At 38.1% G+C, this 27,825-nt stretch overlaps 1 protein-coding gene across 1 annotated transcript in view; it reads left to right on the forward strand.

Annotated features, from left to right (window-relative positions):
• Positions 1 to 1,370: 1,370 nt before the first annotated feature.
• Positions 1,371 to 27,825, forward strand: part of TRPA1 (transient receptor potential cation channel subfamily A member 1) — a 48,404-nt gene continuing 21,949 nt past the window's right edge. Inside the window, exons 1-14 of the mRNA XM_072803798.1 lie at positions 1,371 to 1,513; positions 5,191 to 5,350; positions 7,792 to 7,967; positions 13,237 to 13,344; positions 16,835 to 16,943; positions 17,134 to 17,279; positions 17,697 to 17,833; positions 19,861 to 19,909; positions 21,526 to 21,625; positions 22,307 to 22,407; positions 23,405 to 23,574; positions 23,660 to 23,824; positions 25,471 to 25,585; positions 26,693 to 26,859. Of these exons, the coding sequence (XP_072659899.1) occupies positions 1,403 to 1,513; positions 5,191 to 5,350; positions 7,792 to 7,967; positions 13,237 to 13,344; positions 16,835 to 16,943; positions 17,134 to 17,279; positions 17,697 to 17,833; positions 19,861 to 19,909; positions 21,526 to 21,625; positions 22,307 to 22,407; positions 23,405 to 23,574; positions 23,660 to 23,824; positions 25,471 to 25,585; positions 26,693 to 26,859 (1,814 nt within the window). The 5' untranslated portion in view covers positions 1,371 to 1,402. The remainder of the gene's footprint in view (positions 1,514 to 5,190; positions 5,351 to 7,791; positions 7,968 to 13,236; positions 13,345 to 16,834; positions 16,944 to 17,133; positions 17,280 to 17,696; positions 17,834 to 19,860; positions 19,910 to 21,525; positions 21,626 to 22,306; positions 22,408 to 23,404; positions 23,575 to 23,659; positions 23,825 to 25,470; positions 25,586 to 26,692; positions 26,860 to 27,825) is intronic.

Genomic DNA, 27,825 nt, shown 5'->3' on the forward strand with positions numbered 1-27,825 from the left:
ATGTGTCCACAGAAAGATTTGTATGAAAGATTTCATAGCAGCATTACTTATGATAACTTAAAATTAGAAATAATCCAAATGCCCAACAACTGGTAAGTGGTGATAACTTTAATATTATCTTCCTAAGGAATTCCATTCCAAGGGACAATTGATGGCAACCTGCAAAATCTATTGATAGATCTGAAGGGGGGGGGGGTGCAGCTTCCCTAGTTCCTAAATATCACCACACCACTTTACCTACCCTTAAGTTCAGCCCAGTGTAGCCCCTAGGTCAAGTAGTCCACACACCTTTATTTAGCACAGGATCTATGCCAGGTCCTGGAGCCAAGAGGGTCTAGTGACAGGTGCTGGAGATGAATATGACAATCCAGGGTGACAGGTGCTGGAGAGGGCCAGGTCAATATGACAATCCAGGGCCTCAGAGGAGCACACAGATTGTCCAAACAAGGGACAGCCAAAGCTGAAGTTTTGGTCTGTTGCAAAGTGTAACCAGTTTTTGAAAAAAGTCTTTCCCTTTTAACCTTGTAGACTAAACGTACTTGCTACAGTTGCAAAGGCTCCACTGAATGAGCCAGAGAAGTAGCCTTTTCAATTGAGGGGAGACACCTTCCACTCCACAACTTACACTCGTGCTGTCGATTAATAGACGCAGGGCAGGCCCATGGAGATAAGCCTTTCACAAACACAGCTGAGCGAAAACAAGCCGACAGCGGTCAATATGATTTACCTTTAGACTGACAGTCATTTTTTTTTTTTAAGCCATCGTGAGACACTGAATCCTGAGATTAGTACTGCCATCCACAGGAAACGGGACCTGAGCTTCAAAGGGCCCCAATCTAGTGGCTCAAACCAGCGCTAGGATTCCTTCTTTCTCCCTGATCTCCAGGAAAAAGAAGTTTGCATAAAAACCTTACTTCCAAGTCAAAGAGCCTAAAGAGGGAAATTCAACCTCATGAACCTTCCTTGGGGGTGGGGGGAGTCCTAAAAAAGAAAAATCCTCCCAAGACACTCAGCATTCAGTTATTCTCAGTCTCAACCACCACCATCCCCCGCCCCCCGCCTCGGTCCAGCGGGTGGGCGGTTCTTACTGTTTTTTCTTATAAAAGCTTCCAGATTCCTCGGATCCACCCAGACCTGACACCCTGATCGGGGGTGCGCGGCCCGAGGTCGGCGTCCCTGCCTCCTTCCCCGGAGCCCCGGAGCCCCCTGGCTTCCTGCGCTGCAAGTAGCCCGGGACGCGGAGCCCTTCCCGAAGTTCCCGGGGCCCGCGGGGGAGCGGGTGGCGGGCGGCGGGCTCCCGGCTCCCCGCGCTCCCTCGCCGCAGGTGCGGGCGCCCGCGCGGAGCAGCGGCGCAGCTGGCGCAGGTGGCGCAGGTGGCGCAGGTGGCGCCGGGGCGCGGTCGATGCGGCGCAGCCTGAGGAAGATGCTGAGCCCTGGGAAGCAGGAGGAGCCCCAGGGCGCAGTGTACCGGGGCGTGGAGAACCACACGGACGACTCCATGGACGCGCTGAAGGTACCCTGGGCGGCGGGCTGGGCCGGCGGTGCTTACCTGGGCGCTCCGGAGTTCCTGGGGCTCAGGCCGCCCGCAGCCCCGGGATGCGAGGAGGCCGCGCACTGGGGGTGGTGGTGGGGGGGTGAGGGGGTGGGCGCGTTAATGAGGCGCCGCAGCAGCGCCTGCAGTCCGGGGAGACTTACCCCAAAGGGCCGGGCTGGCGGGTTCCTCCAGGGGGCGGGGGGGCAGGAAGGAGGGGAGGCCCTTTGCGGGGTAGGTGGTCTTCGCGAGGCGCCCAGGGCTAGGATGGGCGTCTGTACCCCACGCCCCGGCGTCAGGAGAGGTCAGGGGACTGCGCGCTTGGGGGCTCAGCGAAGCAGTCCCTGGCTTTCCGAGCAGCGCCAGCAGGAGGGAGGGTCTCTCTCTCTCTCTCTCTCTCTCTCTCTTTCTCTAATTTTTTTAAAGATTTATTTATTCATGAGAGGCAGAGACACTGGGAGAGGGAGAAGCATGCTCCACGCAGGGAGCCCGACGTGGGACTCGATCCCGGGACTCCAGGATCAGGCCCTGGGCTGAAGGCAGGCGCCAAACCGCTGCCCCCCCCTCCCCACCAAGAGTCTCTTTTTGAATGTTAAAATACCACGTGTCTCTTCTGCAAACTCCCCCCCCCCCCCATCCCTTTCCAAAGTGGAATCTAGTTAAAGTTCCTCAGGTATTTTCCAGAGCACAGGGAGAGGGGGAGTTTGCACAAATTCACACACGTGACTTATGAAATTGTATTTTAGAGCGCTTTAAAATTCAGCACCTGGAGACATACCTCACTCTTTTTTTGCAGCATTATAGTATTCCCTTGTGTGAACGTATCCTGATTTACTTCACTAGTGCAGCATGAGTGGGCACTTAGGTTGTTTTTGTTTTATTTTGCTATCACACATGTGATTGTGTCTGTGAGCGTGGATACGGCTTATTGTTTTAGTACATTAGTGAATAGTATGTATGTTAAAGTCTTAGCAGGGCCAAGTGGTATGCCTAGCTTTAATTTTGATGGAAATCATCAGATTGCCCTCTAAATAGGTTGCACAAGTTGACACTGTTGCCATCGTGTGAGTCAGGCATGTGTAGTAAATCACATAAACCGACAAACCAGACTTCCCCTTTTTGCGCATCCAGATTAAACACTGATCTTTTTTTTTTCTCTCCTCCTTAATGTTAGCATATTAACTAGGGTCTTTTGGCTTAATCCGAAGAATTGATGACATGAGTTGATTTCAAGCACTAGGATAGTGTCTTTGGAATTAGTATTACAGATTGGAAGAAAATTTTATATTTCAAAAATCTCATCAGAAATATTTCATTTACCAGTGTGGTTTTGTTTTCAAGAGATACTTGCTGAAGGATTTCTCTAGCACAGAGTCTCTAACTTCATGTTTTTGTCTTCATTTAGTTTTATTGCCTAAGTCAAGTAGAGCCATTTATATTATTTAAGGCTTTTAGAAGCCACAATAGAGCTTGTTAGTTTGAAGGGCTTATGTATTTTATTATCTACAGTAATGTCAGCCCTGAGACCAATTGCAAATCAGTATGTATAATATTGTGGAAAGTTCTGACTCTAAGGATTTACTGATTAAAAAGACACAATAGGGGCAGCATGGGTGGCTCAGCGGTTTAGCACCGCCTTCAGCCCAGGGCCTGATCCTGGAGACCTGGGATCAGGTCCCATGTCGGGCTCCCTGAATGGAACCTTCTGCCTGTATCTCTGCCTCTCTCTCTCTCTCTCTCTCTGTGTCTCTCATGAATAAATATACTAAATATACTAAATCTTAAAAAAAAAAAAAAAGACACAGTGTATAGTATTTTCTCCAGCATAGACATACCATCTCAGGAATACTAACAAAAATCAAAGGATGGAAGAAACCTTACAAGATGAGAAAGGTGGGAAAGAACCATCTGACTGAAGCCTTTACCTATTTCCATGGCTTTCTTTCAATAGAGTTAATACATTAGCATTTGACCCTTCATTTGCAGGTCTTTCACCTAGTTTCCCTCTTTTTTTACCCCATTGCTGCTTGTGTGTATTTCATTAAAGCAACTTAGAACAAATGTATTTGACATCTCTGTTTTAGAGTGCTTAGAATGAGCTTCTTTAAAAAGTCATGTAGTCTGTTATGTTCTGTATCTGGTCATATAGTTCAGAATCCAAAAGAATCTGAAGTAACCCTGTGACAATAAAAAGCTATATTGAGTGAATATATAATAACTTTGTCTAAATGACATCCTTGGTTACTTCCAGTACTTTCTTTAAGAAGTCTCTTCAAAACCCGACTTATCATATTGTGTACTGAATTCAAACTGTTTAGCACTTCTGATGAACTTATATAAAGTACTTAGATGCTCTTTTGTCATTGTGAATTCAACAGTACCTTATGAGCATCTGAACATAGTACTTGTTCTCAAGAGTGTGTAATGAGATTTGTATTGACAGCACATCAATGAACAGACCTGTAAATTGTTCTCTCTGGCACTGGGGGTGGGCAGTGTAATCCCTTTATTATCACTGGGAGATCATAAAATTCAATACTTCCAAATGATACTTTCTTTGATATAGTGAGACATTGTGAAACAGCTCATTTCTGTAAGAAGCTTATTTTAAATTTATTACTGAATCTGTTTAAGTTTGGAAATGTTTGCATGCTCATTGTTCTATCCTTCACTAAAATTATGTGTTTTGTAGTTGAAAAGTGATACCTGTGTATTTAAAGGAGTCATAGAAAAGTGATTTCTTTGGTACTATTGTGTGATAACAGAGCAAAAACCAAAATTCACAATTTTAAGGGATTTTGTCTTATTTATTTCAGCCTGGCATTTGTTGAATGAATGCTTTTGTTGTTGAATAAATCTAATATGACACTGACACGTGGTATTTTAACATTCCTGGGGGGGTGGGAGGGGAGAGTGGATAGCCATCTAGACTACTGATAAAGTAAGTTACGTGGCATTGCTTCAGTACGATTCTAGTGCTGCTATATAATGAGACATTGGTTGGGAATTGACTGTCAGCAGGAAGGTCAAAGAGAGGACCATAATTTAGATTCCTGGACTTAATCTTTTACATTCATGAAAATCTTTTTATCTAATCAGACTCTCTCATGCTATGATTTAAGTACATTTTCACCTGGCAAAGAAAATTTCTCTATATTTTCATATACTTATTGTTTCTTAGATCACATTGCTTAGAATTACTTCAACAAGACTTTTCTCAAGGGCTTTATTTCTACAGCATATACAAAGTTTATTATCAGAAAAGCAAGTCATTTATTTAATGCACTTATTAATGTTCAGGCATTTACTTATACCTTCTATATGTCTTGTACTCATTTTGTGTCCTTCAAAAAATGTTTACTTTATCATAAGTGTGATAAATAGTTTTGAATGATGGTAACCTTTTAATAATTAACTTGTATTGTGGTGCCTGGATGGCTCAATTGATTAAGCGTCTGACTCTGGATTTCATCTCAGGTCTTGATCTCAGGGTTGTGAGATTGAGCCCCAAATTGGGCTCCACCCTCAACAGATTATCTCTCTCTCTCTTTCTCTCTCTCCCCTTCTCCCTCTGCCCCTTCCTCCTTTAAAAAATTAACTTGTATTAATAAGTTTTATGTTTGCTTGTTGGAGGTAACAATTTTTTTATATACTTCCAGGTGGTTTTTGATGGAAGTGCATGTCGATATAAAAACTTTATGAAGAAACGAAAGAAATTAAACAAATATGATAATATGAACACATCCCCTTTGCACCATGCTGCAGAAGAAGGTCAAGTGGAGCTGATGGAGATGATCATCAGTGACTCCTCTTTTGAAGGTCACAGGATGTTACAATGAGTGCTGCATAAGTCCATCATCCCATTAGATTCATTGGGAAGAGTGGCATGAAGGAATTCTGAAGGGCAAATTACTTCCAGATTATAAAAGGCCTGAGTACCTCACTCAGGAGTGTGGTTTTCCCTTCAGGCTGGTGCTCCTCAATATTTCCACTGAAATACTACAAAGGGTGGTACAGAGATCTGGGATACTACACAATATGCATACACATACACATACACATATATACACATATACATTTTATGTATTCTTCATTATTTCCATTGAGATAATTTTGCACTTAAATTGCATATCACTGAATAAAATTGAGACTCTAAGAAGATGGAACATCTTCTCCTATCCAGCTTTGTGCACACTTAGCCTTGTTTGAGAAACTCAACTACAGTCACATAAGGAGGGGGAATGCCACAGATTTAAGCAGTGAGATATTGTGATAAGACCTTTATTATCTAAAACTGATTCTATCAATATTGTAGAAGATGGATTATAAATGGAAGCCTAGTTGAAAAGCTCTAGTAGCAAAAAGAAGATGAGAATCCACCAGGGTTTTGGTATTGGAATAGGGAGAAAGGGAGAGAATCAGGAGCTATTTTGCATGTAGTGTGGACAGTGCTTGATAAGAGACTGAATGTGAGGAGTAAGTGGCAAGCAGTTAAAATGACTTTGAGATTTCTAATTTAGGAGATTTGGCTAATAGTATAGCTATCCAGAAAAGAAGGCATATAAAAAGAACAGAAGACAAATGAGAATGACGTGTGAAGAATAATGAGTTTGATTTGGGCATACTAAGTCTTAAAGGTCCAAAGGGCATCTACTTGGAAATATCCAGTAGACTGGTAGCTAGTGTTATAGTAGACTAGAACTCTAGAAGGGGGAAAACTGCTCCCATGGGGCCATTGTTCAAAGAAAGTAGCTGAGGCTGTGGAAGTGCATGAAAATCCTGTAGGAGACCTCGAAATTGATAGCAAAGGTAGCTAAGGGGAGAGCACCGATATTAAGGATCAGATGGCAGAGGAAAAGCCAGCAAGAGGATGGTGAAGAGGATGGTGGATATGAGATTGATGGTAAAGAAGCTGAGGGAAGAGTTATTGGATAGATGCATCATAAAGATAACTGCACCAAAGAGATGCAAGTAGGAAGAAGATCACAGTAACTCTTGTGTTCAAAGGCCTCAGTTACCTTTGTAAAAATGATTTCTGAGAACTGATAGAGATAAAAGTCAAATTCAAGTTATTTAATGAGTGAATGGGCATTTATCATTTTAGGCCCCTGTTTAAGTTTGGTGCTGAATGAATTTCTTGAATGGAGTATCTTGATCAAACATAATGGTCAAAGAGAGAGAGAGGGAGGGAGGGGGGGAAATAGAAGGAGGGGGAGTGTATTTGTGTGGCTGAGAATGAGGTACTTGGATGAATGAAAGTGGAAAGATAAATTTTGGAAGGGGAAAAATGGGAAGTGTGGGTGCAGCATAGTTGCTCATGAGCCCCAAATCATGACTGACGACTGCTCCCCCCAGATATAATAATATCCTGCCACTAATTAAAATGGTTGATAAAACAGTCAGTCATGTCTAGAAGACACTGTGGTATGAAAGGGCATGTTCTTATGCTGAGCTTCCAGGGTAAATAGCACAATGTGTCATATTATAGAAACAAGTGGCAACGATGTGTAGCATCAGGGGCACAAGCTCTAATTCCAGTCTTATGTTTTATTCGTGGTGTGTCTTTTTTTTCTCATTAATATTTTTTGAACCATTGCTATGGGTCATGCTACTAAGAACTTTGAAGTCATGATTTGATATTCTCCTCCCTGAAATGTTACAATGTATATATATTTTAAATTTTTTCTTTCCCCCTTCCCTTCCTCCCTCCTTCCTCCCACTTCCTTCCTTCCTGCCAAATTTGAATATGTTAACACTAGGTTAAAAGAGTAAGACAGTTTACAGAACTCCATATTGGTTGTGGAACACTGGCAAAATTTTGAACCTCTCTAGGCTTCATCTTTATTTTTCTGAAAAATGGTCATGGTTCCTTGTAGGCTATTGGAGGGTTGAGGGCAATAATGGTTGTATGGAACACAGAGTTTCTGGCATATAGTTACTGTTTTTATATAAGCTCAACATTTTATAACTATCCCCAAATTCATACTGCAGATAAAACACATAGCAAGAGGAGAATCTATTTCTTGTGGATGCTACAGATAGACCTCTAACTCATTTGACATTCAATGCCATACTTCAGCATACTGTAGGTGTCCATTAGATGTTTTTTTGGTAACTGAAGCTATATTTTAATTTTTTAATAAAGAAGGGCCTATGTCAGTAGCACTTGGCAGTGGGTTTTGAGGTGAACAGTCATGCCATATGTATTGAATATAGTTCAAGCAAAACCTAACTCTTATTTCGATGTCTTTTTTTTTTAGTGCTGAATGTGATGGATGATTATGGAAATACCCCTCTGCACTGGGCTGCAGAAAAAAACCAGGTTGAAAGTGTTAAATTTCTTCTTAGCAAAGGAGCTAACCCAAACCTCCGAAACAGCAACATGATGGCACCCCTTCATATAGCTGTGCAGGGCTTGCACAACGAGGTAATAAAGGTAAGGCTGCTGTTCGTGCCCCCTCAGAGCATGGGCTGGGACCCAGGTCCACAGTCACTGCTGGAACCATAGTGGTCCATCTAGCCTGCCATTGTGAACAAAATAGAGTAATTATAACATTGGTTTTGCTTTTGACCAGCCGATAATGATTGATGATGATAGTTTTTATCGAAGAGTTATGTATCAGTATTTTTTTTAAAAATGCTTTGTATGTTTCAGCTTTTAAATCCTCATTAAAAGAAACAAAACTATGTAGTAAGACTATTATTATGCCTATTTCCTACCTGAGGGAACTGAGGCAGAGAGAGAATGAAATAATTTGCCTAATCTCATATAACTGGTTGAAAGCCAGAATTAGAAATTTTGTCCTCTTTGTGTTTGTGACTTAATGCTTTACCTTTTTTTAACCCGATATAATGATTAAAAGGAAGACAGTGATGAATTCCTCAGCAAAGACAAAAAAACATAATTGTGATTTACTGTTTTTTGTTGGAGTAGATGACATGCCTTAGTGGATGGCATGTCTTAGCAGAAGACATAATGATACTTTTGAGGAATTTCTAATTTTTTTGGTGAGTATTCAGAGTGAGTTTCGTCAAATAGAGAGAAAATACTGGCAAATGCCAAAAGAGTAAGGTTTAGTCCCAGGCTTTTAAATTGCATTGCAGAGTCTCACAGACCCACTTACTTAGATAGCAATGAAGTTTACAAATGGATCACATGCCACATATTTATTTCTGAGAGAGGCAGTTTGGAACTTACTGTGTTTTCCTGAGATAATTACATTGCAGATAATTACTTGAATATTGTGCTAAGCCACATATCTTAATCAGTTCGAATTGCTATAACAAAATACCACAGATTGTGGGCCTTAAACAACAAGCATTTGTTTCTCACAGTTCTGAAGGCAGGGAAGTCCAAGATCAAGGCACTAGCTGACTTGGTGTCTGATGAGGGCCCGCTTCCTGTTTCCATAGATGGCTCTCATCTTACAAAGCAGAAGGGAGAGAGATATTTCTGGGATTTCTTTTATAAGGGCACTTACTGTCATTCTTAATCACCTTCTGAAGGCCACCCCCACCCCAATACCATCACAATGGGGATTAGAATTTCAACATACGAATTTTGGAGGGACAAAAATATCTGGCCCATCACAGCATACCAAAACCTACTTTGTCTATAAATCACCAAAGGAATCCCAAGGGTGTTCTTGAACTCCATGCTCCCATTAGCCCGGATACCTTCCTCTTAGCCCCCTGGGTGATTGGTTCCTTGAAGTCAGGCAAAGAGGGTGTGAGGAGCCTGCTTTCTGCTTTCCTACTGTAACTTGTGTATAGCTCAATAATAATACTTAGCACATGGTATTACAATCCAATGTTCATGTGGTTTTCTCTGGCCCTGGCTGGTTATCCTTGAAGGAAGGGACTGTGTGCGACTCATCTAAATATCTCCAGTCCTCATCACTATGGCTCTTGAATAAATGAAGTTGTAAATGGGCATTTTGCTTAAAGGAGAAGGAATGAGCTTAAGTATCAGTCCTTAAGAAGGTGGTTCAGGATAGCCCCTTGAGGAGGTTTTTGAAGAGGCCTTTGGCAGTAGGCTGTTTTTAAAATGTCTGCATTATTTGTAAGCCAGCTGGTTATTCTATACCATTTACATTGGGCCACTAGTGACTGTGGGGACACCCCTCCTTTTCCTCCCAGAGAGGCCACATATTTCCCCAAGGAACACTTATGCTTCCTCTGAAGGCTCTTTTTAGAAGCTAATACCCATCAGCTGAATTAATCTTGATCCTGAAAGTGTGATTTGGGAATTCAAAGGCAGGTAATGGTTTAAAAGCTATTGTTAATTAGAAATCAGAAATCTCAAGACTAACAAATATAGAAAGGTATCACACAAAAATATAGAAGAAAATTTAGAAATAAGCCCATAACTGATTTATAAACTTAGATGGTAGATATAACAAAAAAGAGTTTCCCGGTGACACCAGAATAAAAAAAAAAAAAAAAAAAAAGTAGAGTTATAAGAGAATTGAAATTAGTTGTCTCTCTTTTGCTTGGTCTTTCTCACCATAACTTCATCTAAAACTATTTTCAAACCCCTCTACTTCACTGGAGATGAAGAGAATGGAAGGAGGAGAGAATTTTGGAGTGTTTCTCTCTGTGCTTGCAAGCAAATCCTGTGGGGGTGCCTCTCCCAGTTATGTCCATTGGCCTGTACCCCACTGGCCTTTGCTGAATGTAGAATGTTTCTCCATTGTTTACTTGGCCAGCCTTTCCCCCCAAACCTTCTACCATATGCTTATAAAGTAAAAAAATTTTTACTTGCCCATCATCTCAATTTCTTGGGCAGACACCAGTAGTGTGCAGTGTTCCCTGGGAGAAGTTGGCCTAGGGATTAGTGGGTGGCCTTGTTTCTCATAGCCTGTAAGCCTTTAGTGCTTAGGACTTAATGCCTATGTATTCAGTGGTTTAACCGCCCCCCACCCACCCCCCCCACCCCTGCCCCCTCGCCCAATGAAGTTTCCTGGATTTTTATCAAAGGGACCTCTGGAGGCCACACCTGCAAACTTCCAGACTTGCCTGGTCATGAGTAAATCTGAAATGGGCACAGTTTAGTTGCTCTCTCTGGGATGTCTGCCACATGTAATCTTATCCAGCTTTATGAAAAATTGTGCTTATGGTAGTAAGCAATACCATGCTAATAAGTGCTATAAATCTATGATCTAGGTCCCTGCATCCCTGCCCCTGCCATTGGCCAGCCTGCCTGGTGGCGCGGGCCCGGATTGGCTGGACCGCGAAGGGTGGGGGGGGGGGGTGCAGGGGAGGAGGGGGCAAGACATGTGAACAAAGCGTGATCAGCGGCTGCTCCGGGCTGCTCAGGAAAAAAAAAAGAAAAAAACTATGATCTATGATTCTAAGAGGGCAAACAGAGAAAAATCTCTTACAGACTCAGTAGGTTATTTTACATGGGAATCTAGAGTTTGTTGAGAACAGAATATGTAAGTGCCTAAAGTTCAGAATGAACCTGTGCTCTCATTTTCTTTCATCTATCAATAATTTCCTATGTATTCTTACATACTAAAATCTGCGTTTAACTTTGTTTCATGAGCAAAGGTAATTAGTAAGCCTAATTCATTTGCGGACATATCAGGGCATATTCTATTAACAAAGGGCTCTGTGCACCTTTTTTTTTTAAGTCAAAGTTTTTAGGAAACAGTTTAATAAATTATTTTTGAGGAATTTAGTTGTAAGCACATATTATAGTTTTATCATAATCTTGCTATAAGAAAAAGACCTCTAGTAGCCCAAATCAAACGTTCTGTCTTGGGAGAGACATTTATATGAGATAATTATCATTAGATTTATTTTTTTTTAATTTTTTATTTATTTATGATAGTCACAGAGAGAGAGAGAGAGAGAGAGAGACAGGCAGAGGGAGAAGCAGGCTCCATGCACCGGGAGCCCGATGTGGGATTCAATCCCGGGGTCTCCGGGATCATGCCCTGGGCCAAAGGCAGGCGCCAAACTGCTGTGCCACCCAGGGATCCCCTATCATTAGATTTAATATAAAATGAAGACTGGTTAAAGATTTATATATAGATTCTTAGCCATGATCAGCTGGAAGTCAACCAGGTGTGAGAGGGTTCTTGAGTACACCATGAAGGTTCACAAATGAGTTGTGTCTTTCCACAATGTCCACCTTATTTAATCATAAAGCAGACTTCATCACAATTACAAAGCAGGTTTGGGATTTCAAACTCAGTGACATTTCACCATGTGATTAACCTTGGCTTCTTACACAGCACACAGCAGAACATAAGACAAGCTGCACAACAAACAAAATAACAGAGGGTGTAGGAAGTTAACGAACCAACAGTGAAGTCACTTTGTGGGTTCACAGTTGAGATGTGGCCTCAGTCCAGTTTGGGTCAGCTCTTACCACTTACTGCTCCTATGTTCAAGCAGTGAAGGACCTCAATTCTGTTTGGAGATCTACTGGGTAGGGCCTCCAACGGCAGCTGGCTGTCTTAAGTAGTCAAACATAGAGCAGTCATGTTTGAAGAGTCTGACAGTTTGCTATAAAACTCCTCCTCTTTTTAAAGGGATTTAATCAGTCTTGGGCTTCTGCAGACCTCCTCTGGTTCTCCTTGCTATCAGTTCTGGGGTGTCAGCTGATGCTGGTCCCAGCAAGATCTTCTAGCTGCAGTACCTTAACTGCTGGCATCGTTGCTTGACACAGGCCCCTGCTTGACATGAGAGACTCCATTTTGCTCTCTACAGAGGGTAACAGATCATCAGATAAATTCCATCAGAAAAATTGCTTAACCATTTTATCAGAAATGTTATTACATCATAGAAAAGGTTTCTGTTCCAGACTAAGTTTGAATTAATTAAGTCATACCAGTGTTACATGAACTCTCTTTTCTCTGATGAAAATAGAGTTTTTAATTGACATTTCCCAGAATACTTAGAATAAAAGTACAGGAAAAAGACTGGAGGAGAGAAAGTAGCCCTTCCCTTCCCCTCTCTATTTCCCTTCCCCCTCTCTCCTTCCCTCTCTCCTATCACTTCCTTCTCTGTCTCTCCCTTCTTCCCCTCTCTTCTTTCTCCACACTCACATTCCAAATGGCTCCACAAGTTTATTTTCTTGAAGCTTTTAGTTAACATAGTTCATTTAATACAAGTGAGAATTAAGTGAGCTGTTTACTTGTATCCACATGTGTTACTCTACTTCCAGTTTCACAACTCCATATTGCCTTAATTGATGTGATATAGAAATTTCCTTCCTCCCTTCCTTCCATCCATCCTTCCTTCCTTCCTTCCTTCCTTCCTTCCTCCCTCCCTCCCTCCCTCCCTCCCTCCCTCCCTCCTTCTCCAGTCTTTGGAGAGAGAGAGAGCAAGATCACGTGTATGCATGTGAGGGGTGGGGAGAGAGAATATTAAGCTCCATGCCCACCACAGAGCCTGATACATGGCTTGATCTCATGACCTTGAGGTCATGACTTGACCCCAAATCAAGAGTCAGTAGTTTAACCAACTGAGCCACCCAGGTGCCCTGAAATCAACATTATTTCATCTTTTTGGGAAATTAATGTAGTACCAACTATGTACAAGGTTTGTGCCAGATTCTGTGGGAGAGGGATGAAAAAAGATGAATAAGGACATGGTCCCTAGCATTCAGGAGCTTATAATCAAATGGAACACAAATATTCTGTTTGGAAACTTGAAAGCTAACTGTTTGACCATTATTCCCCTCTTTTGCGTAGGTCTTGACTGAGCACAACAGTACAGATATTAATTTGGAAGGAGAAAATGGAAACACAGCTGTGATAATCGCATGCTTGAAAGATAACAGTGAAGCACTGCAAATCTTGGTTTGTATTTTTACCACCCCCCCATTTTCTTTCCTTTCATTAGAATAACATGAATCATTGTTATTTATAATAACTCTCAGTTTCTCTTCTTAGCAAAATATAAAATACAGAAAATGCCAGAAAAAATAGTTCTGTGTCGCTTCTGTATTTGTACACACTCTTTAAATCCTAAATTGAGGGATCCCTGGGTGGCGCAGCGGTTTAGCGCCTGCCTTTGGCCCAGGGCACGATCCTGGAGACCCGGGATCGAATCCCACGTCGGGCTCCTGGTGCATGGAGCGTGCTTCTCCCTCTGCCTGTGTCTCTGCCTCTCTCTCTCTGTGTGTGTGTGTGACTATCATAAATAAATAAAATAAATAAATAAAAATAAATAAATCCTAAATTGATCTGAGGCTGCTTATAGAACACTAATAGGAAAACATTAAAGAAAATGTGAAGAGATCCAAGTGAAAAGAAAGTATAGACAGCAAAAATGAAGATGAACCTGGTGGTCAGGCTAGACTACAAAATACAAACCAAGATTTGTTAGTAAAAGTGGACCATACTTTTGACTTTGAGCTTCTGAATAGTCTAAGAGACATACATAATCAGCTGTAAACTTACTGTTGGGCTCATGATATAAAAGTGAAGAGAAACAGCCATTCATGTTCCCAGGAAGTTGCTGCCATGGATTCTCAGAAAGGGAGCCCTGTGTAACATAATGACCAAGGTCCTTGGCTGCAGCCCTAAAAGTAGAGCCAGCCCTCTCTCTGGTGAGATTTCCTGGGGTGGTCCACTGAAACCCTGGAGATGCCCATCTAAAATGACTGACTCCCACCCTACATAGTATCCCTCTGTGGTACTAGAATTCCAGAAAATAGCTTTCTTTCAACTATCCCTTAATCACTTGTATGTTATTCAGGCCAGGGTATATATTTTTGCCACTTGATTTTTTTTTTTTCTTCTCGATTATCCCAGAGAGTAGGAAAATGAAATAAAATAATTTTAGAACATCTTCCTGAATATTTAACTTTACAGGGCAACTCAGGTGGCTCAGTGGTTTAGCGCCTGCCTTCGGCCCAGGGTGTGATCCTGGAGACCCCGGATCAAGTCCCACGTCATGCAGTCCCTGCATGGAGCCTGCTTTTCCCTCTGCCTGTGTCTCTGCCTCTCTGTCTCTCTCTCTGGTCTCTCGTGAATAAATAGAATCTTAAAAATAAATAAATAAATTTACAAATATGTTCTAACATGTTAATTAGGTGTTTTGGAGAAAAAAATACATATTCCTATAAACTGTCATGATTGGACCAAAAAGAGGATAAATATAAATTAATTAACACTCAAGCCAAGAACTTAGAAAAAGAGCCTTAAATTAAAGACAAATTCTAATAAAGAAACAAAAGAAAACTCTAATAAAGGAATCGTAAAGTTGAAAACAAAGTGATTTTTGGAATTATTTGATAAGTTGTTTCTTTGAAAAAGATGATAAAATCAATCTGGTATGAGGCAAGTCTAAATAAAACAAAAAGATAAAGTGCAAATCACAGAGGACTTTGGATATGATGGGGGATTTTAAGGTAACAAAAGATCAGTGTGCATAATCCTATTAAAAAAAATGGAAAATCTTTTTTAAATGAATAAATAGCTGAAAATAATTGAAATTTGGAAATTAAAAAGACTTTTAGAGAGCCATAAAAATTATTAAGAAATGCATTATTATGTTCTGGAGCCAGCTAGTTTTACAAGTTTTTTTTTTTTTAAATATTTATTTATTTATTTATTTATTTATTTATTTATTTATTTATTTATTTATTTATTTATTTATTTATTTATTTATTTATTTATGATAGTCACAGAGAGAGAGAGAGAGGCAGAGACATAGGCAGAGGGAGAAGCAGGCTCCATGCACCAGAAGCCCAACGTGGGATTCGATCCCGGATCTCCAGGATCGTGCCCTGGGCCAAAGGCAGGCGCCAAACCGCTGCGCCACCCAGTGATCCCTTTACAAGCTTTTATAGATTTTACAAGTTCTTTCAAACTTTCAAGGAGAAAGTTTCCATTTTAGGTAACTTTTATAGCACAGGAAAAGAGTGAAAATATGCAGATTAATTTTAAGGAGAAAATGAAATAATTCCAAAATTTGACAGTTTTCCTCAAAAGAAAAATTGTTATACCAGTTTTACATATAAATAAACATAGATGTAAAATCTTAAAAATACTATCAAAATTGATTGAAATCATTGAAAGAGTAACACACAGTGCCACATTGGCCTTATCTAGGGAATGTACAGATAGTTCAGTATCATAGTATAGCATATCAATTGACCTGATATGCTACAGAGGGTAACAGATCATAGACCAAGTATATGATTATATCCAATTATTTATCTTTAAATGGATAAAAACTTAAGGTATTATTATAAATCTGTGAAGAAAAGGCAGTGTTCTACAGAAAATTGGCCAGGGACACCTTGCCGATATTCAAGGTTAGAGAAATTTTGACAAACCAAAGAAATTCATTCACTGTGGGTGTGAATACTTTTTGATTCACCATTCCCAATTTTTGGAATACATTCCAAGAAGATAATTAAAGCTATTACTGATATTAATGCTAGTTGTACATCTATTAGAAGGAGAAAACTGAAAAAAAAAATAGAAGTTCAGTAATAGGGTTTTATTGTATAAAGTTTTATGTGTCCAAAAGTAGAGTATGTACTTAATAAAATCATCTTTTTAAAGACTGTCATTAAGTAAAAACTTTTTGAATAATGATGATCACACAGTATATACATAATTACTTTTGCAAAGAAATAAGACAGAAATATTGTCTCCTAAAATGTAAACCAACACTGTCCCTGCAAGGTGAGATTATAGGTAGTATTTGCTTCTTCACAGTTTTCTGCTTTTTCAAGTGCTTTCCTTTTGTGAAAATAAAAGGCACTTAAAACTGAAGTTCAGTGATGTGTAAAAAGTGATAGTTGAAAATATAAACTCAGAGATCAGGGTCTTTAGATTCAGTTCTTCTGAATAGTAGAGGATTTCCATTAACAGAAATACCTGGTTTTCATAGTTAACAAGAGTGCTGGTTTTACCATTTATTAATTTTACATAAATGAGAAGAAAAGAATCTGGGAAATATCCTTTATATAAGGAATTTGAGCGTACTTATAGGAGAAGTCATGATAATGTTTTTAAAACATTTCATTAATTCTATTGAAAAATGTGTTGACCTTAGTTGAAGTCAACAAGATTGATATTTTTATGTCTACATTGTTACTTTATCTTTGGAAAATATAAAGTGGCTCTAGTTCATAATCCTAGCCTACTTTCAAAATTACCTTCTTGCCTAGATTTCATATACTATGAAGCTTTTCTATGTAGTGTTTCCTAGGCACAGAATCATGAAATGGCCTGGGAGAGGTATTTAATTCTTTATTTATCCTTGTGATTTGGGGTTTAACTTGTGTCAGTTGACTTTTTTTTTTTTTTTTGGTACTTTCTTTTCCTCCAGTTAAATAAAGGAGCTAAACCATGTAAATCAAATAAATGGGGATGTTTCCCTATTCACCAGGCTGCGTTCTCAGGTGCCAAAAAATGCATGGAAATAATATTGAAGTTTGGTGAGTAGGGGCCTTCATACATTATATTCTACAAAGAAGCCAATTCTGGTAGATGCTTATATTAATTTGAAAAATATTTAATAGAGTTTATACACAGGGTTTTATATGAGTCTAAATATCCTTTCTTTTTAAAAAATTCTTTTTATTTATTTATAATGTTTGTCCTCTCGAATTCTATTTTCCTCTAAAGGTGAAGAACATGGATATAGCAGACAGTCTCACATTAACTTTGTGAATAATGGGAAATCTAGCCCTCTTCATATGGCTGTTCAAAGTGGTGACTTGGAAATGATTAAAATGTGCTTGGACAATGGTGCACACTTGGAACTGATGGAAGTAATTGTTCATGTTGTACATGCTGCTTTTATTTAGGGTTGTTATAAATTAGTTTCCAAAATGCTTTATAGCTCTTTTACAGTTAATTTAAATTGAAGGAGGTATTATTTTTTGCTGTTCATGTAGAAGCAGAATAAGATAATATCCTACCTAGATTTCAACCTAGCCAAAGAATTTTGAGAGCTATCTGGAACAATTGCAAACACCAATACAGTACAGGTAACGATACTGATATTGATAGTAGAGGTACTGTCAGAGCTGTCAAGAGCTATCAGATTGCAAGGAAGCAAAATTGCTAGTTCTGATTCTTATATTAATGCTTGATTTTGTTGACTTTGGAAGAAAAAACTCAGCTGAATTTAGATTATAGCTAAATTTGGACTTAAATATTGATTCTGATATTAAAACTCTTTACAGAATGGGAAGTGTACACCCCTTCATTTTGCTGCCACCCAGGGAGCCACTGAAATTGTTAAATTGATGATATCCTCCTATTCCGGTAGCAGTGATATTGTCAATGCAGTGGATGGAAATCAGGAGACACTCCTTCACAGGCAAGTTTCCTACCTATCATTGTGTATACACATTTTTAGTTCCATGTGTTAAATTATACCCTGCAAGGAAAAGTTAGCACTTATAGGAGCAGAGATTCTATAGTTCAAAAGAAAAGAACAGAGATAAAGATCCTATGTTTCAACTAGAATCTCTATATTCCTCTGAAATTAGAGTGTTAAATAGATTTTCTTAGAATAAAATCTCCAGTGGCATGTTCTGGATCATTTCTTATGCCAGTGAATATAGGGTCAAGATTAATTTCCTATATGCTCAGGAGGTTAACATATATGTGTTTCTAAGCCTTTTCTGATTTGTTTCAATTCCTTATGCGTGTCTTCTCCTCATTTTTAGTAGAGATAATGGAGTAGAAACATCTGGATGTTCCACTTTTCCCACCCCATGCCCCTTCCCTCTCTGTGTCTCCCCCTCTCTCACTCACAAATTAGCATTTGTGAATGAAAGATTGGTGATATGAAAATGGCTATTAAATCAGAACAAAAACAATGGACCTCCAGACTGGAGATTCTCAAACACCTGCATATTAGAACCATGGGGGGAGCTTATAAAAACCCCAATGCCAGTTCATAACCCAGATTACATCAGCTTCTTTGGGATGGTCTCAGGAACTTTTTACAACTCTGTAAACTATTTCCAGGTTTTAGCCAATTCAAGAACCCGGTGATCTGGATATAGTTAAAATGCATCCATTTAGATCACAGCTTTAATATATAAATATGTATAAGAAGGAATTATTTTAGAAAAATAGATCTATTCATCTGACCTATAAGTGTCCTCAGCCTGCTGACTACTCTAATTGGACATACTCAACTTGAATTGGCTGTAGATTTTTTGGACCAGTTTAGTCCAATTCTGATTAACCTAATACTGACCTACAAACCTGGAATGTCTAATAACTAGTGACATTTGGAGTTTACCTTGAGCTTCAAAGGGAAGTTTGCTCTTTGGGCTAGAATTCTTTTTGTTACCATAATGCAAAGATCCCAGTACATTGTTCTGGCTGAAACAGTAAGCTTTGGAGTAAGGGGAATGGGGTATCAGCCTTGACTGGCTGTGTCACATTTGGCAGGTCATTAACCTCTGTGAGACTCAGTGTTGAGATTTACTGATAATTTGCATATTTAATGAACTCTCAGGTAGTCCAGTGCTGCTGGTGCACCACACTGAGTAGCAAAGCTCTAGAGTGAGGAGATAGAACAAGTCAAATGGGGCCCTGATGTTATTATTTCATTTCCTACAATTGCTAAACATATTTAATAGAATTTAAACGTAATGCAAACTCTTGCGAATTTGGGGTGAAAATTGACAGGCTGATTCTGAAATTTATATACCAAAGGCTAAGAATAGCTGAGATAATCTTAAATAGGAACAAAGAAAGAAGAGTTGCAGTAGGAAACAAAGTTTTCAATCATTTGTGTTAACTTTTGTTTACGGAAGTGCTTTAATATGGATTGAAAGTTGTTACTTGCTTTATTACTATCCTTATGGACTGGCTGTGAGATAATACCAAAGGACTTCATTTCTACCCATAATTTGTTTTTGGCTTCATCAAACCTTAGGAAACCTAATGCTGCCTAGTGAACTTTTGGCAAAGAGAGGGTATTTTGAACACTGCAGATGAATTTTAGGTGCACCTTGCTTGCAACTACTTTTACTCCCCATGGTCACAGTGATAACAACCAGTTTTTTTGTCTTTTGTTTTAAGCTCTTTGGACAGATGTTATTACTCACTTCACATCTTTATGATGATTTTATAAGGAGAAAATCATTTTACCAAAAGATGAGGAAAATCTTGTGATGTATTTGAACTTCTTCTATTACTGTTACTTTGAAAATATTATCCTCATCACAATCAATTATAAATTTTGAAAGGTTATTTGATTGCCTAGCATTTTATCATGTTGTTAAACAGTTATTTAAATTGACTTTTTTGAGCGCAGTATAGTAGCTTTATTTTGTATATTTATATCAGCAGTACCTTAACATGCATGTCACTTTCTTTTTACAGAGCCTCACTATTTGATCACCATGAACTAGCAGACTACTTAATTTCTGTGGTAACTATTCCATGGACAGTTTTTTATTTTATTACTATTTACAGTTGAAAAATCATATAATTACATAATACAGCTTTTCAAAAGCCAAATTTTAATTTGATGCTTCTCAGCAAAAAAGTTTACAAAAAGATGACTGACACATTTACAAATAGACTATATTGTATATGAATACATACTGGCCAAATGTCATTGCCATGAAGTTGGTCAGAAGTACTGACATGTACTTTTGATACCTGGATCCATGTTTTTAGTGTTGGGAGTTGGTGCATTCATGGCAAGGGCAGTTCTGTGAACCAATCCTAAAAGAGGGTTAGGCTTCGCAACTCTGCTGACTCTTCAATGCATGAGAAGCTTTGAGGTGGAAGCGGGACAGGTAGCATGTGTCGCCTCCACCATTCACTGTAAACTTCTACCCAGCTGCCTCCATACCACCTTTCAAACAATGAAAAACTGAGATATTAAAAGTATTGTCCAAAAGTCTGTGACAAGTGAAAGCACATGATCTTTTTCATTTTAAGAAGTGTACTCAGTTGGCTTTTGAGTTAAATTTTAACAAGTCATTTACACAGATGAATATATGATGTATTTATTTAAGCCCCACTGTATCAGCAATGAATGTAATTCCATTTGTAGTGTTTATCGTGGGTTGTTAATAGCAACTATTGAAACTGGATATTTACATAGAGGAATGCTGGAAGGATTCATTATATGCCATAGTTTTGTCATGCATGGTTTCCGACAAATGCAGCCGTGTCTTCACCTGGCAAGAGAACTGTAGCAGAACCTTACTAACCAGCAAGACTCTCAGAGGGGATGCTAGTGCTATCCTTGTCTGTATTCACTGGGTCCCCAGAGAACAGGGAAATATCCATAGTTGGAGTTTAAGTTATTTTTATTACTCTATCCCCCCAAAAAAATTCTTTCCATGAACTTTTTAAAGCCTTTGTTTCTGGTCATGTAAAATATTATAACCATAACACATCATGATATATACTGACTTAGTCATTTAAGATATACATGATTTTTAAATATAGATTTTCTTAAATATTTGGCTATAATTTTAGGATCTGAATTAGTGCAGTTCATCTATTTCAGATGAAGTAGATTTTTAAAAAGTGAACAACAGGTTGAGCACTGGGTGTTATGCTATATGTTGGCAAATTGAACTCCAATAAAAAAATATATATATATATAAAAAGTGAACAACTTGTGAATGTTTTAAAAATCGCATATGCAATAAATTTGGAAGATTTTCTTTTATCATAGCTATTTAAAAGTGTTTCCTCACACTGAGAACTAACCTATTGCTATAGGTCAGAGGATTTTATTTTTATGATTTAGGTAGTAACATTGATCTATTGCCAGATGTCAATCAAAAAGTTGACACGTGATGATAATTTTTGTTGTTGGAAATGTAAAAGAATGCCTTGATCTCCAATGTTACAATATATGAATTACAGGGAAATTCCAAGTATTCCAAGTTCTATAGTTAGTCATATGCTTGAGTGCTAGCCATATTATGGATACCCTATTCTAAAAACTTAACATTATTTGCAGATTACAATGTAAGCTTATTTGTTCATAAGCTCCTCATTGAATAATGTGTTTTATTTTAGGGAGCAGATATTAATAGCACTGATTCGGAAGGACGTTCTCCACTTATATTAGCAACTGCTTCTGCATCTTGGAATATTGTAAATTTGCTACTCTCTAAAGGTACTGTAAGGGGCCAAGCCAAGCTTTTAGAACTATGACTCAATTTGATATTTAACATTTATTGACCATTTATTGTGCACCAGGCTTTGGGCCAGGTGCTGTGAATACAAAGATAAATAGAATACTTTCCCTGTCTAGAAAATTTTTCAGTCCAGTAAGGGTGTGATACTTAAAAAAATAATTTCAGAGCAATAATAGACAACATTTATAAAGCAAGTATTATATTGCAGGCAAGACGCTGAACATTTTATCTATATTCTCTCAATGATTAATTCTCTGATGTAGGAACTATAACTATCCCCATTGTGGGCACTAACCCGATGTGAAGATTACAAAGAAGAGAGCTACTGTCCCTTCTTTTTTCTTGATATCTAATCTCTCCATCTTTATATTTTATGCTTTAAAAGGTACAATCTCATATATTAATGTAACAATATATTCTCTACTTCCCCTACACACATATACACACTGTAAGATAAACCCATTTTAAATAATTTTCTTGTCAAATTACCTAGAAAACCTTCCAATCATCCTGAAAATTTTCTTGTCTAAATAAAGTTTCCTGTAAGTTCATGGTTGACAAAATTTTAAGTAAAAAATTTATTTTCTTAAATTGAAAATCCACTATAGATCATGCAATAAATAAATAAGTAGAAGTTATTTTTATATTGTATTTTTTAGGTGCTCGTGTAGACATAAAAGATAATCTTGGACGTAACTTTTTGCATTTGACTGTACAGCAACCTTATGGATTAAAAAATCTGCGACCTGAGTTTATGCAGGTAATATATGTATATGTGGATTTCGACAAACTGAGTTGGGTTCCACAGAGAGTACACTGATTTTGCTTAATATGATTTTTATTATTATGATGGCTAATTCTGAAATTTAAAAATTGGTTTAAAATAAAGATGCATTATTTGAATATTTACAACACAGTAGTGATGATATGATTATGATATGTTATGATATGTTATGATAAGGTAATACATTTCATTGGGATTGAATTTTCCAAATTACAGAGGGTTCCCATATAGCCCCATCTATAATGAGTCAGCTTTCCATCACTTTTTTAACCATTACAAATTGCATATCAGTAGAAGAGCTAGGTGCATGAGTGAATTAGCAATATTTTATCATCAATTAAGAAAAATTATTCAACATATTTGACTTGACAGGTTGAAATGTTATCTCCATATTTGTATATTCACCAGCTCATACTTACTGAGTGACTCTGAGGTTTATCATATTTTTGTAATAAATAGATATTAGTATTGTCAGTCTTTAATAAAGAATAAAAATACTTTTATTAGAATATTTTAAACAAAAATAAAAATTAAATGCTCATTTGCTATTCACTTTGCTTTTATATTCATATAAAAATAAAGTAAATATAATTTGAACATCTCATTCCTTTTGCCTAACAGAACACATTAGCATTAAGCTCTTAAGTGTTATTTTGGGGAAAAATGTAAAAGGAGGGCTGAAGGGGGTGGCCTGTAGCAAAATATGTTTAGAAAATGCTCAGTTGAACATAATAAGTACATTTCTTATTCTTAGGATCTCTCAGAGCCCTTAATACAGTAATGCACATTTTAGGGAGACAGAGCATATACCATCATCCATGTTTATTTCACTCTAGTACCTTTATTTATATTTTTGCCCTCAAGGTATACATATTGACCCTTATTGGGAAATACTGTCCTACAGAATAGTTTGAAAAATACTATATTCACATGAGAATTGAACTACATTTAGAATATTGATTTTTTTCCCTAGATGCAACATATTAAAAATCTGGTAATGGATGAAGATGATGACGGGTGTACTCCTCTACATTATGCATGTAGACATGGGATTCCTGTCTCTGTAAATAACCTACTTGACTTTAATGTGTCCCTTCGTTCTAAAAGCAAAGATAAGAAATCACCCTTACATTTTGCAGCCAGGTAAGAGTCAGTTTATGCAACTTACAAGCATGTCTTCTTTCTGTTTAATATTTGCTTTGAAATCATGAAACCTAATTTTTACAAGTTATGGGCGAATCAACACCTGTCAGAGGCTTTTACAAGACATGAGTGATACGAGGCTTTTGAATGAAGGTGACCTTCATGGAATGACACCGCTCCACCTGGCTGCAAAAAATGGACATGATAAAGTAGTTCAACTTCTTCTGAAAAAAGGTGCATTATTTCTCAGGTAAGAATATGTGATCAGAATATTTACATATTTTTAATCAGCCATTTTCTGGCTGTTTTTCTGTTGTATTTTTAATTATGATAGCTAACTTTCTATCTCACTAAGTACTTTTTATCCACCTTATTTAATCCTCAAAGCATATATGACTTCTCAAATATTTAAAGGGATGTCAGTATATTTCTAATTGACAGATAAAGATGTCACGATTTATAAAGGCGAAGACTTCATTCGAAATCACAGAGTAAGTGGCTTTGTGCAAAGTAGTTCTCACAACCTTTGAAATATAGTTCTTCATATTTTGCTTCATCACGCTACCATCATTTTATGCAGATGCATGTACACAAACACTCCATACAAATTCAAAGACCTTTCATTCAGTCTGACGATGATGGACATGAAAAGTTCCCTTTATGCTACAACACCAAACATGAAGAATTCCTAAATTTCGCTATACTCAAAGAAGTCTAACACAAGGAGCAAAGACAAATTAAAATAATTAAGCATTTTAAAAAGGTAGCATAATTAAGTTACCTCTTTGTAAAAAGAAAAATGTTAGAGAGATTAGGTGAGCTATCTTCTAATTTTGAAGCAAAGAGCTCATTAGGCTGATGTTCAGGAGCACATTTCTTTATCAGAGCACCAATCATGCAAAGTAGAATTGCAGCTGCAAAAGGAATGTTTTGATCATTTGCTTCCTGCCACCAAGGAAACACCAGGGAGCCACATGTAAAGGGGACCCCAAATGGATCCAGGCCAGAGACTTGTTGATTAATTACATCATGATAACTGAAATGACAAGGTGGCCTTTATACCCTAAAATAGTTGCTCACTGGCACTGAAATTGTACCAGGATCTCCAGCTTTTTTTTTTCTATCTCTAATTTGGAAAAATGACAAGCCTTCATTGTATTTATATCTTGAATTTCTGTGAGAAAGGACAAACATTTTCCAAAGGGATTAAGAAAGCATCTTTGAGAGCACAGGAGGAATGATATCTTCAGACCTGAACAATTAGAAAAATAAGTAGCATTAAGCTAAGCATCTTAAGACCAAGTGTTGTAAGATAATATTATTATTATCAATTATTATCATCAGCAATAATGGTGGACATGAAGACTAATACTACCATCATGGACATTTTTTTTTAAGATTTTATTTTTGAGTAGCGTCTACACTCACTGTGGGGCTCAAATTTACAATCCCAAGATCAAGAGTCATGTACTCTACTGACTGAGCCAGCCGGGCACCCCCCATCATGGAAAGTTTTTGATACAATATTTAATGGAAGAATAAAACAAGATTTAAAATAATGTGGATAAGTACATTACAGCCTTGAAAAAAATACATATGACACAGACATGCTAACTGTAGTTGTATTCGTCCCTAGATGTTTGAAAATGTTTATATACTTTTATATGTTAATCTGCTAAATTAAAATATACATGTGAATCACATTACAGAAAGGTTATTTAAGACCGTTGGGCTTGAAATGAGCTTATTTATAAGAAATATGTGATATTAAGTTGCTAGAACTCAGATATGTTTGTTTTTTGTAGTCATCTGACTCACCTTTCAGATGAATAGCATCCCTTCCCATGATTTATCTGTGTGAAGTGAATGCACAGTCTTTTCTTAACTCTCTAACAGTGACCACAATGGCTGGACTGCTTTGCACCATGCTTCCTTAGGCGGGTACACTCAGACCATGAAGGTCATTCTTGACACTAACTTGAAGTGCACAGATCTGCTAGATGAAGAAGGGGTATGTACCGTGTTCCTCATACCTACCCAGTGTCTTGGCATAGAAATGTCCAAAATTGCAAGAAAGCCTCCTTCCTAGCCACTCTCTTTCCTTCCTTGCCTGCATTAATACTCTTTTCTGGGTTCTTACTCTGCAGGGGGAAAGAATGAGGAGAATGCCAATAGGGTAGATGCATATTGAGGACACATCTTAAGTCTCACAGAGACTCCATAGGCCCATGTAGATTGATGAAAACATTTTCAGTACTGCCTGGTGAACTGACAAAAATGAAAGGGTTAGGGATAAGTTTTCATAAAACTAATTGTATTGGATTTGAAGTACTGTATTTTGCTATGATGTTCTCCCTCATTTTTATGGAATGTATTAAGATAAATGCACATTCTTTAATGAAATGATAGAGGGTTGTTACTGCTTTTTAAAATGTCTCTATATCCCAAAATTAAAGACTGGCAACCTTCTAGCAATCTGATTTTTTTTTTTTTTTTGTAAGCCTGTGAAAACCCCAAATCTGGAAATCATTGGTCTAAGACAATAAATCTCTTAGAATTTTTCTGCATTCACCCCAATATCCTTCCCCTGGAAGTTTGTCATTCATTCTTGTGGAATTATCAGTGTAAAAACAAAATAAAATGAACCGCTTGAGGGCAGCCCGGGTGGCTCAGCGATATAGCACCGCATTCTGCCCAGGGCATGATCCTGGAGACCCGGGATCGAGTCCCACGTCGGGGACTCCCTTTTGGAGCCTGCTTCTCCCTCTGCCTGTGTCTCTGCCAGTCTCTCTCTCTCTCTCTCTCTCTCTCTCTCTGTGTCTCTCATGAATAAATAAATAAAATCTTTTAAAAAAATGAACTGCTTGGAATTCCATATACACACACAACACCCTTCTCCTACACACACGTGCATGCGTACACATACACAATGTTTGAACTATAAATTCATTATGTGAAGCCTGATTCTGAACACTGGTTTTAAATTTTATGTATTTAGGTATTAAATAGTTAAGTTTGTTAACTTATTTTAAGCAGTTCAACAATGAAAGCAGTAAAATAGCCAAAGGATGACCAGACATTGTTACTGGATTTTTTTGTATTCTATTTTTTCTAAAAGAACACCGCGCTACACTTTGCTGCAAGGGAAGGCCATGCCAAAGCTGTTGCACTCCTTCTGAGCTACGATGCGGCCATTGTCCTGAACAAGCAACAGGCTTCCTTTTTGCATGTTGCAATTCACAATAAGAGGAAGGAGGTGGTTCTTACGACCATCAAGAATAAAAGGTATGCCTACAGTCTTCCTGTCCCACCGTCATGTAGTGTGCTCTGACATGAGGGATGACTTACAACTTGAGGGGATACAGCTTCAGCAGTTAATCAATATTTCTTCAACATCAGTTGTTTACATAAAATTTTAATGAACTCTTTGGGTAGCAACAGACATGTTACTTAACCTCTCTGGTTTTCAATTTCTATCTCTAAATCATGGGAGGATAGATCACCTTCATAACACCTATGTAAGACGCATGTATAGCTTAGTCATTGTCTAGCACACTCTGCCCTACTCCACCTGAATCTGTCCAACACTCTCTTGCCAATAGAAATGTCAAAACTGGATATTGGTAAAAATAATTTCCAGGGTATATCCATGCTGTTACTAGAGCCATCTATTGGAATTTCTCTTAACACCTGATCTTTTGTGGTTGTGACTTTTTAAACCATACTCAAAGGAGTTTTAATGGAGAATTTGTACGGTAGTTTGTGCTACTTTTCGTACATAAACTTTCTGTAGAGTCACAGATATGCTCAAGGGCCCAGTGTCATCTAGTCATGGACACAGATGTGAACCATGTCATATTCTGGAGAGATTGAGCCTGTGTTTTAGAGTATGAGCAATCTCAAGATCCCCCCTGTTGGTCATTTATTTGAAACACTAGTCAGTGCAAGTGTGCAACTGGAAGTTTTCTGATTATGCAGATATTATAGATGGATTTTACTGATAGGGTTAACAGGACATTAGGGTACTTTTTAGAAGTAGTCTCCTATGAAATAAATAGGATTTTGGGAGGTAAATGTCTTTTCTTTGCTTCCTGTTGGGGATTTATTTCCCCCTTGGTATTGTAAGTATCTTCTTATTCTGTTCAACTGGAAGGTGATGAAGAAAGGAGCAGGCTGTGTGGTCTCCTGGAAGAATCCATGCTTATTAATGTGTTTGACAAATTATTTTCTAGTTTAATGCAACACATGATG

This window comes from Canis lupus, chromosome 28 (genome assembly GCF_048164855.1).
Source record: "Canis lupus baileyi chromosome 28, mCanLup2.hap1, whole genome shotgun sequence".
Classification (NCBI taxonomy): domain Eukaryota; kingdom Metazoa; phylum Chordata; class Mammalia; order Carnivora; family Canidae; genus Canis; species Canis lupus.